Consider the following 10909-nt stretch of genomic DNA (forward strand, 5'->3'; position numbering starts at 1 on the left):
TTGTGTTGCTTTTTCGGCACGGAAATAAAGTTTGGGTCGTATTTAATATTTAAGTACATGTTCAACTATTTTCTGAATAAAACTGTCGCTCAATAAAACGTGATTCAAAAGAAAACTAAATCAGCCCAGATTAAATGTTTGAACGCAAAACCGTACAGGGTTCCCCATCACTATTGGTTTGTGGTGTTAATTTTTTTAAAAAAGAACTACGGATTACAGCACAAGTATTCGATTTTGATCGCACTTCGATCACGGAGCAAAAGGAGTGGAGATGCCGGGGATCGAACCCGGGGCCTCATACATGCAAAGCATGCGCTCTACCACTGAGCTACATCCCCATATACAGACAAGGAAAATTGTTGTAGTTTTAATAAATATCCAAGAACACGAATAGCTAATTTCGTTTACACTCGTGTCAAAATAAATGAGTTAAAGGTAGCGATGACACGTATTTTCTCTATTAAAAGAAAGCATAACAAAGGTACGACTTCACTAGCTTTGATGATGTCACAATGTGTCACGCATGTTCACTGTGCGGATTTTGGGCTGTTTCCTGCTATATATAAACCAATAAGCTATTTTTAAGGGTAATTTTATTTATTTAATGAGCTAAAAAAATGCCTCCCAAGAAAGGCAAAGGAGGCAAAAAAGAAGGCAAGGCGCCCAAGAAGCCTAAAGCACCACCGGAGCCCGAGCCTCCGCCCGAATTGTCAGAAGAGGTGAAGGCCCTCATAAGACAAGTCGAACAGCTCCAAAAAGACGTGGAGACAGAAATGAAGGAGAGGAACAAGTTCCAGCTGGAAGTAGACATGCTCCGCACCTTCTGGGAGGTGACTGGTCAACAACTGGAGGAAACGAACGCCGAGTTTGGCAATCTATACAACGAAATCGAGACGGATGAGCTCAACCACCGCCAGGATATCAAAGAGTACTTGGGAGAAATCAAGCTTTACAAAGAGGATCTAAAGAAGCACCAGAAAGATTTTGAAAAGCATATTCGGAAGGTTGATGAAATGGAAGTTAAGCCCTACGAGAAGGAACGTGCAGAGATGATATTGGACGAACAGCTGGACATCGAGGACATGGTTAGCATGCTGAAAGCTAAGCACAACGAAGAAATGGCCAGGAGAGAACAGGAGATGAATCAGAAGCTCCTGGAGACGGAGCAAAAATACAAGAAGAAACTGGACCTCCTCCAGCATGACCTGACCAATAAGGAGAAGACCAAATTGAGTGAGAGGGAGCACTACTGGAGTAGCCTCATTCACAGTCTGCAACAAGATCACGACAAACGCTACAGCGAGTTTGACGCCTTCCTCAATGAGTGTAAGAAGAAAGACCTGCTGCACAAGGACAGGCTGAGGAAACAAATCCAAGTGTTTGTCGCTAAGGAGGAGAACAAAAACGAGCGTGTGGATGGATGCATTGATGTCAAGATGGTGAAACAAGAGCAGAAGAAAGTCCAGGCGCAAATTATCAAAATCCGTAAACTGTTGAGAAATCCCATTATGAAGAAGCACCCCAACGAGAGCGTCAAACAGCAGGAGCTAAACCGTTTGAAGCGTGACTACGACACGCGGGAACAAAAGGTCAAGCAAGTCAAAAGGGACATGGAGGAGATGCGTAATAAGTTCCCCGAAAACATCCGGGACATCCAGCAGAGAGCCGAAAAAGAACACACGGAGCTAAAAGCCAAACTAGCCACACTGTCCGAAAAAATCCCGAAGATCCAATCTCTGGTTTGCTTAAGACTCTTCGGTATCGACCTAGCAACGGGGGGACCCGTGATCCAAGATGTGGACAACCTGGACTCAAAGGAGGAACACTGGAGCAGGAAAACCCGACTCAACCAGACGGTCACCTGGCAGCTTCAAAATATGAAGGAGCTTCTTCTGAGAGACGTAGAAACCGCCGTCAAGGAGAGGACGGCTTTGATTAAACTCATCAATGAGAAGATCGACGAGGTATTCCGAGCTAAGACGCTTCTCCAAAAACTCTCATGGCAGCTTGAAGTCGCAATGCAATTCCAATCCGAGAAAGGGATCCAAGATTCAGCTCCGCAGCCTTTGGAGTCACCTCTCCACCTCATTGATGAACGGCAGCCCATGGGAGGCCTGATGAGTGAAGTTGTGAGGATCGCGTGCAAGAAACCTTCGGTGAACAACGAAAACAGGTTAAGTTCCTTGATGTTTGACCCGGTACTGGATAGGCAATTGAGGAACAGCAAGGAGCTCCTGCAGAGTCACGCCGAGGTGGCCACCAAGAGGAGGACGCAGCTCATCCTGATTTTGAACGACAAGACTCATGAGCTTCACGTTCTTCATCGTAAAATCAAAGAGACCAACAAGGAGCTGGAGCAGCAGAAATTAGCTTGTGAGCGGAATCTGAGCATAAAAGGAGCTTTGCTGCAGCGCCCCTGAATGTGATAAGGATTGTCTCCGTCTGGTTGTTTTTCGCATATTAAAAAAAGTGGTCTTGAAAAAAAGTGAGGAATATATGTTCACATATTAAAAATACCCAGCAAAAATGTTTTCTAAATTTGACACGCCAAAGAAAAAAATCCAATTTCACGAAGGTAATTAAAGAGATAGAAAGCTAGCTAGATAAATAAATATAAAGCTAGCTAAATAGAAACCTAGTTAGCTAGAAAGATAACTCTCGAAAGATAGCTAGAAATCTATCTAGCGAGCTAGATAGAAAAATATCTATCTAGATAGAAAGCCATCTAGCTAGCTAGAGTGCTACCTAGCTAGTTAGATAGAAATCCACCTAACTAACTAGTTATCTTAGCCAGATAGCGAAAAAAGTAGCCTTCAAAAAGTGAGGAATATATGTTTATATATTAAAATACCCAGCAATTTTTTTTTCTAAATTTGACATGCCAAAGAAAAAAAACAAATGTCACTACGATAATTAAATAATAGATAGAAAGCTAGACAGAAAGCTAGCAAGATAAATAGAAAGCAAGCTAGCTAGCTAAATAGAAAGCTAACTAGCTAGATAAATAGAAACCTAGCCAGAAAGCTAGCTAGAAAGATAACTAATAGTTAGATAGAAAGCCATCTAGCTAGTTAGATAGAAAGCCATCTAACTAACGAGCTATCTAGCCAGATAGCTAAAAAAAAAGTGGCCTTCAAAAAAAGTGAGGAATATGTGTTCACATATTAAAATCTTCTTTTCCTTTCGGCTTTTCCCTTCAGGGGTCGCCACAGCGAATAAGTGTCCTCCATCTTCAGAAGTTTGATTCGAATGTTTGTTGGTTCACATATTAAACTCTTTCTAAATGTGTCACGCCAAAGACAAAAAAATCAAATTTCACTACGGTAATTAAATATTAAAGAGATAGAAAGCTAGCAAGATAAATACAAAGCTAGCTAGATAGCTAGAAAGCTAGCTAAATAGAAAGCTAACTAGCTAGATAAATAGAAACCTAGCAAGCTAGAAAGATAACTAGCGAGCTAGAAAGCTAGTTAGATAGATAGAAAGCTAGCTAGATAGACAGCTATATAGCTAGTTAGATAGAAAGCCATCTAGCTAGTTAGATAGAAAGCCATCTAACTAACTAGCTATCTAACCAGATAGCTAAATAAATAAATACAATTCTTGATTTGTGGCTATTTTGATTAAGGCAGCAGTAAAACAAGTGCCTTTTTTATGCTAACAGTTAGCATAATAAATGTATTGACAAAAAGGGCATTCATGAGGTGCCACCCACAGGCCCGATGGTGAAACACATGCAATTTTTTTTTTAATTTGGTCAAATTGCAGAGCAAAGTCAGTTTAAATTCAGTCATCTTATTATTTCAAAGAAATGTACATACATGTACATATGTATTTTCTTTTTTTTATTATGAAAGATGTTCCAACTTTTAGCTGCGGGCTAACCAGCAACATGCTAACAGGTTAGCAAAGCACCACTTGCTAAAATTAATGACATCACACTGAAAAAAAATGTATTTACATTTGAAACACATGAATAAAAACATGTTTGCAAACCTGTTTTTTTTTTACTTATTTACAACAAAAATAAGAATTTGTGGTTTGCTGATGATGTCAAATGACTCAAATGTTGGCTGTGAGGTAAATTATTTTTCCCCCTCTAATACTGTTTTGAATGAGCAACATTTATACAGTTTAAATTTCTTAAAAACTCAAGTTTAAGCTTTGTTTTTAGCAGCGGACTTCAAATTGTGCTTTTTGACATTTAAGCTTTGTTTTTAGCAGCGGACTTCAAATTGTGCTTTTTGACAGCATCGACCAAAACATGACAAACAACAAAAATCAATTCAGTTCTCTCATTGGTACGATGTGAGGTTGTTCGAGTAGCTCTTAAAGGACAACCGACGTCTCCGGACAAGTTGTGTCCATAATTTGTATATTCACTTAAAATGACTTCTACTGAGCGTATTTGACAAAGATTCCACCGCGTATAGCTATATTTTACGTTTTAAGACTCGCGCTGAATATTCCGGAAGTCTTGTTTTTGAGTTGGTGACGAGTCCTCACCCTACGTCACTGAAGGAACGCCCCTGACCGAAAAAAGGACACATTGTAGTAGTCCTTCCATCACGTCAATGCATTTTGCTGTACTGGTCTAGTAGTTTTGGAACACTAAGTCATTTTTATTGGTGTTTTGCATTTGACTAAAATTATCAGCCTGCATATTTTGGGTATTTTAGATGCTATAAAACGTTTTTCTGATGTCAGTTAGGAAACAAAAAATGGTGTCGGTTGTCCTTTAAGGTTTTTTTTGTTGATGATATGATTTGGGATGCCATTGTGATGATAATGACCATGGCCACATAGAAAAACTGCTGGCACAGAACAGATCATATGACTGTCTATAGATCTATAGAGCTACATGGATCTCCTGGAAGGAAATGTTACGTTCATTTGGTTCCATCCTTTACGGTCCATATGCTGGTTGATTCTTTTGTTTGCAGTGATTGGCACAAGACAAACAAACACGGGAAGTTTTTGGGAGAAGATTCTGCATGTCTCTAGAGAACCGGTCCACATCCATCATGATTTCATCATGTTCAACTTTTCAGCAGTCTCTGCCTCACAAAAGAAGTGAGGATGAAAGTGGTCCATTCCCCTCTGAACAGCATCACCAAAAAAACAAAAAAACAAACAAACAAACGCACCATGTGGAGATGAGATGGAAGAAGAAAGACGCAGGAGGTCTACAGAAGAACAACAAGAAGCAGATTTCCCTGCAGGTGGTCCGGTGCGAGCTGCATGGAAGGAAAAAAAATATATATATAAATCGATCATTAAATTGCATGCTAATCAAAGCGATAATTGTTCTGGAATTTTTATTATAGTCTTTAGATTTTATTCCAACTATTAAGACCATGTTTTCACTTTTTTTCTGAAATGTTTAGTATATTTATTAGCTTTCTTGTTTGGTTTTCTTTGTATGTATTTATTTATTTGTTTGTTTATTTATTTAACCATTTATTTAACCATAAAAATAATAAACATCATCAGATAATAATCATCATAAGATAATAAAATAATAATAATCACAATAAGAACAATAATAATGATTAAAAATAAAATAATATTAATAATAACAATATTAATAATATTTTTTAATAATAATAAAATAAAATAAAAATAATTATCTTCATCATCAGATAATAATCATCATCATAAGATAATAAAATAATAATCACAATAACAACAACAATAATAATGATAATCATAAAATAATAATAATTTTAAATAATAAAATAAAATAAAAATAATCATCTTCATCATCAGATAATAATAATCATCATAAGTTAATAAAATAATAATCACAATAACAACAATAACAACAACATAATAATAATCATAATGATAATCATAATAATAATATTAATAATAATAATAATAAATTTTAAACAATAATAAAGTAAAATAAAAATAATCATCTTTATCATCAGATAATAATCATCATAAGATAATAAAATAATAATAATCACAATAACAACAACAACAATAATAATAATAATAAAATAATATAATATTAATAATAATTTTAAATAATAACATAAAATAAAAATCACCTTCATCATCAGATAATCATAAGATAATAAAATAATAATATATCACAATAACAACAGTAACAACAACAACAACAATAATAATAATAATAATCATAATGCTAATCATAAAATAATAATAATAATAATAATTTTAAATAATAATAAAATAAAGATAATCATCTTCATCATCAGACAATAATAATCATCATGAGATAATAAAATAATAATAATAACAATAATAATAATAATAATAATAATAATAATAATAATAATAATAATAATAATAATACTAGTGTAAATTATAGTGTACCTGCTTGCTTTTGTTGATTGTCATCATCCTGCGGGAGGAAAGCACATTGAGTGCATTCATGATCAAACGAATGAGCCGACGCGGATTCAGAGTTGTTCACATGCGCGCATGCTTTGTCGTGCTTCAATTGAATAATGAACACAAGGACAAATGTGAACAAGAAACTTCGTCAACGTCGATGGCGAACGGGGCGACGGCGGCTCTTACGACTCATTTCGACTCGGGCAAACTCTCGCGGGGCTTCTCCTCCTCCCGAAGCTCCGTCGTTGCCGCCGCTGGCTGGGACGAGAGCGCCGACGGAGGCGGCATGGGCAGCGGGATGGGTGGACTCTTGTCATCTGGGGTCTGGGCGCCGCCGCTAAACGAAGGCTGGCCTATGATTACCGTGTTGCCTGTGTTTGAAAATCAACATTAGCATGTCTCCTCTTCAATAATACAGTGATACCTTGGATTACAAACTTAATTGGTTCCCAGACAGAGTGTGTAAGGCGAATAGTGTGTATCCCAAAAAATAATTTCCCATAGGAAACCATTAAAATGAGAATAATCCGTTCCCAGGTACCCATAAAACATTCTTTTCTGCTTTCTAATTTTCTAAGCCTTAAGGCTTAGAAAATTACTACACAAAATATACCTTATTTTATTTATAATAAATGTGCTATTGTATTATAATTAAAGAAATAAACTGTATTATATAATAAAGTCGATTTATTGACCTTGGTGATGGTCGTTGATGGCTTGATGGAATAGAGTGGCCGGTTTCATCAGCATTAAACACTTGATGAGGAACATAGCCTTCTTCTTTCACCATCTTGAGGAATGATCCCTTGTAGGTGCTTTCTCTGCGATAATTTTACCTTATTCCTCATCAATTGCGTTGTTTAGCTGGGTTGACAGCTCTTTGCATCAAGTGTAGAGATAGCTTGTGCGTGTTATTTGAGGAGCCTGATTGATGGGAATTTTAACCTTGCAGTCTACACTATGCCTTCGAACTATAAAAGTTGAAACGAGTCCAAATGTCATTGTTTTCTATCCATTTTGTCATTCTCTTACTGTCGTCTGGCTGTATCTTTAATGTTTAAACCACCTACCCTCACTGCTGCGTTCTTGACCAATCACGTGGCTTTAACAGACGACTGGGGGCGGCGAATAGAGGAGCAAGCCGGATGCCATTTTCTTGTTCGCAACCGGCTCGTTCGCAAACAACACATCACTCATTGTGGCAGCTGCGTGTGCATCCCGAAAAATAGTTCGTATGCCAAGGTAAAATGTTTATAAATTTAACGTTCGTAAACCGAAAAGTTCGTAATCCAAGGGGTTCGTAAACAGAGGTATCGCTGTCTATCGAATGAGAGCGGGGTGCAACATTACCCTCGCGTCAACTCAACGTCTCATCGCGCTACGTCAATCATCCAATTGACGTCGCATAACGCTCACCATTGACCTGCTCCGCCTTAATCTGCGCTTCCAGATCTTCGGGATCCACATATTGATAGCTGTCGTCCTCTTCCGGCGGCTTGCACTTGCCGCAGCAGAAGCAGCAGCAGCAGCAACAACAGCAGCAACTGAACAGCGTGCAGCATAGCACCAGATCCTGCAAAGCAACGGATCACATCTCCTCGGTGACGATCGATCACTTTGATTGGCTGTTATTTTCAAAAAGGCTGATGGTGACTCGTGCCCACCTTGAACCACCATTTGGACATGAGAAAGTAGTACTTGACGCTTTCCTCTCCAAACTGTTCGGAAACGTACAGTCCCATGGAGCCGTACTGGTCGTAGATTTTCCTCTTGGTGTCATCGTTGAGGATGGAGTTGGCGTTGTTGATCTCCTTAAACTTCTCCGCCGCTTCCGGGTTGTCGGGGTTTTTGTCCGGGTGGTATTTCAACGCCAACTTTCTGCCGGCAAAGGAAAAGTAAGGTTTCGAGTAAAGAAAGTTTCAACGTGTGAGATTGTGACTCGCCTGTAGGCCTTCTTGATGTCCTCAGCCGAGGCACCTTTTTCCAGTTCTAAGACCTTATAGACGCTTTCCCCCGCCGTGGACATCTTCCTCTGGGACCGCGGGGCATGGGGGTTGGCATGGGCGTGGGGGTTGGAGTTTGCCATGGCTCACATCCACTCTGAATAACCGCAAAAACTTATTTAAAAATTTATTTATTGCGGCTTCAGCAGTTGGAAACTGCACTACTTGCGCAACAAAATGGCTGCCAAAAGAGAGGAAATACAGTTAACTCCTTTTTTCCCCTCAAACGCATTGAAAAAAAAAAGCCTCTTATATGTGTATCGCCACACGCATATATTCTTTATCTATTGTGAAGAGCAACTGACATTGCTGATAGTGCCATTATTTACAAAAGAAAAAAGATTTTGAAAGTTGCGGCACTCATGCAGCTCTTTTAGTGTTTGTTGTTACAATATATACCTAATGAAGTAGCCACCGAGTGTATCACTCTCACGCTAACACAAACACACACACACACACACACACACACACACACACACACGCACACATGTCATTAGGATAAGAAGATTACATTTTGCTGACCTCTCACTTAATGGGCAGTTGCATCAGCGTCTGGTCACAAGGTCACAAACACACACGCACGGAACCGTCAGCACAAAAGTATTTTTTATAAATATTACACTCATATTCTGCTGCTAAATAGAGGGTGTCTTTTTACTCTGGTCGTACTTACTCTAATAAAAATAGAAATGACAGGCAGAATGTATGATTGGTTTATAATTTCCCTATTTTGTCCCCAATTTGCAAATTTCCACATTATGGGAGTGTTAAAGGCTTTCGGATTCTGAATATTGTGTCAGTTACTCTGTAACTTTATAAAACAGGGGTAAAATGGGTTAGGGTCAACTGACAGCATATCAATCATTAAAATCTGACCTGATAGAGATGACAGATCAAAAAAGCTGCTGATTTAATGAAATGGTTGCACCCACGGCGACCCACAACTAATTTTACACCATTAACGTGTTATTACGATAACTGTTTCACTGTATTTGTCTGTGTACAGTTCTTTATTTTTTGGCTCGTTTGTCCAGAAAAACAAGTTAAACGCCGAGTTGAGTAGCTTTCATAATTAGCTGCTGCTGATGCTGATGATTGGCAGGTTAACAGAGGGGAGGTGCAGTCTGCCTGGGAGGTTGCAAAAACCGAGTCGCACGGTTTTTGCTACAGATTAATCCCGATATAGGAGCTAGTTTTGATCATTTTGAATGCGATGTGAGCACAAATGGCTAAATTTAAAGATGCGATTGAGGAGGAAATTGTAGGTTTCGGTCTGCCTCGCGAATGGGTTGGAAATAACGGTGGCGGACCGATTTAACGCTGGTGATTTTCGCAACATGTCCTTCCCCGGCGAGACCTAATCCACCGGCTAATGTTAATCTCAGGCACGTTGACAATTAACTACTTTATTTTATTCCCATTGAAGACAAAACACTGTCAATGAGAAATTCATTGTAGTATACCGGATTAAATAAACAGTATCCCGGTTTTAGTAGGAACAACTACACATCGTTTCTTCTCACCAATGACATAAAATGGCTACATGGATGTTCAACTATAATCGAAAATAAAAACAAATGATCGCAGCTTTGACTGTACAGAACTGTTTTAAGAGCAGATCAATCTTGAACTGTCAAGATTAAAAAATTATTTATTTTTTGAATGGAAAAGGCCTCTTGTCGACCGGTTAGCATCGTGCTAACTAGTGTGTTCGTGTATGCGTGCGTTTACCTGCTGTTAACTGTACGCGGTATGTCTCGTCAGGAAGCTAACTGGATCATCTGGTTTCGTGTCTGGAACCCCAGTCATGGGCTCGGTGCCGCACAGGCAAAGTCAGCCGGGGAGGAATGTTTATACGGCGGCGCCGTTAACCGAACCGAGTCGGCGAAAAGACAGCCAGCTCGCAAGCTCTTTCCAGGGAATGGGGTCTTGATGCGTTCAATGTCAAAACGGAAAAGATCTTGACTTGACACTCGTCGGATTCGCTGGAGTTATAAAATGAGCGGAAATTAAACAAAATAGACAGGAATTTACAATGGACTCTAATTTCAATTCCAGTAGTTTATTATAAAATTATATTCTATTAAAAAAAATTGACTGGCGTCAGGAATAATTGCAATGTCACCAGCTATTCTAATGACAAATGCTCAGTAACGTGATTTAATGACGACGGAAGTGACGTAACAATGACACCTAGCATGACACCAGCTTCATGCCATGTAATGTGTGTGTACATGAGTGTACTTAGTACAAGAATGACAGTTTATACAGTACCTGTACATAGGTGTCCCTTTTGGGGGCGTAACTTGTCATTTGACATCAGGATCCTGGATTCTGTCCTGCTGGCCATTTATCTTGTGGTTTGTACCTCCACCCTGCTCATGTTTGTCTGATATAGTCCCGCTCAATCTACAACTATAAGTGATTACAAATACTGTAGTGTTGATTACTTAGGTTGCAATAAAAAAAAACAGTCCCAAAACGTTTCTATCATTTCGCGTTAAGATGACTAATTTATTATAATCACCAAGCTGCAAGGA

General features: G+C 38.7%; 2 protein-coding genes and 1 non-coding gene across 4 annotated transcripts; 1 reads left to right on the forward strand and 2 right to left on the reverse strand.

The window, feature by feature from the left end:
• Nucleotides 1–266: 266 nt before the first annotated feature.
• trnaa-ugc (transfer RNA alanine (anticodon UGC)) lies at nt 267–338 on the reverse strand. The gene has a single exon. It is a non-coding gene; the product is annotated as a tRNA-Ala (tRNA).
• Nucleotides 339–617: 279 nt separating this feature from the next.
• On the forward strand, nt 618–2420 carry LOC148883683 (uncharacterized). Its single transcript, XM_089022751.1, has one exon. It carries the CDS (start codon nt 618–620, stop codon nt 2418–2420), a length of 1803 nt encoding a protein of 600 aa, XP_088878877.1.
• A 1410-nt stretch (nt 2421–3830) lies between these two features.
• On the reverse strand, nt 3831–10458 carry dnajc5ga (DnaJ heat shock protein family (Hsp40) member C5 gamma a). Of its 2 annotated transcripts, none has more exons than XR_016118423.1 (7): nt 10101–10458; nt 8310–8466; nt 8031–8244; nt 7783–7939; nt 6553–6737; nt 6346–6466; nt 3831–5237 (listed from the first exon to the last, which is right to left on the reverse strand). XR_016118423.1 is itself a non-coding variant. In XM_089021582.1 (7 exons), exons 2-5 carry the CDS (start codon nt 8450–8452, stop codon nt 6556–6558), a joined length of 696 nt encoding a protein of 231 aa, XP_088877708.1. In that variant the 5' UTR covers nt 8453–8466; nt 10101–10446; the 3' UTR covers nt 3831–5237; nt 6346–6373; nt 6553–6555. The 2 variants fall into 2 exon arrangements, 1 of the variants encoding a protein (XP_088877708.1); XM_089021582.1 differs by having other exon boundaries at nt 6346–6373; nt 10101–10446.
• Nucleotides 10459–10909: the final 451 nt, after the last annotated feature.

The sequence above is a fragment of the Hippocampus bargibanti genome, linkage group LG19 (assembly GCF_051943395.1).
Source record: "Hippocampus bargibanti isolate YZ-2025 linkage group LG19, ASM5194339v1, whole genome shotgun sequence".
Taxonomy (NCBI): Eukaryota; Metazoa; Chordata; class Actinopteri; order Syngnathiformes; family Syngnathidae; genus Hippocampus; species Hippocampus bargibanti.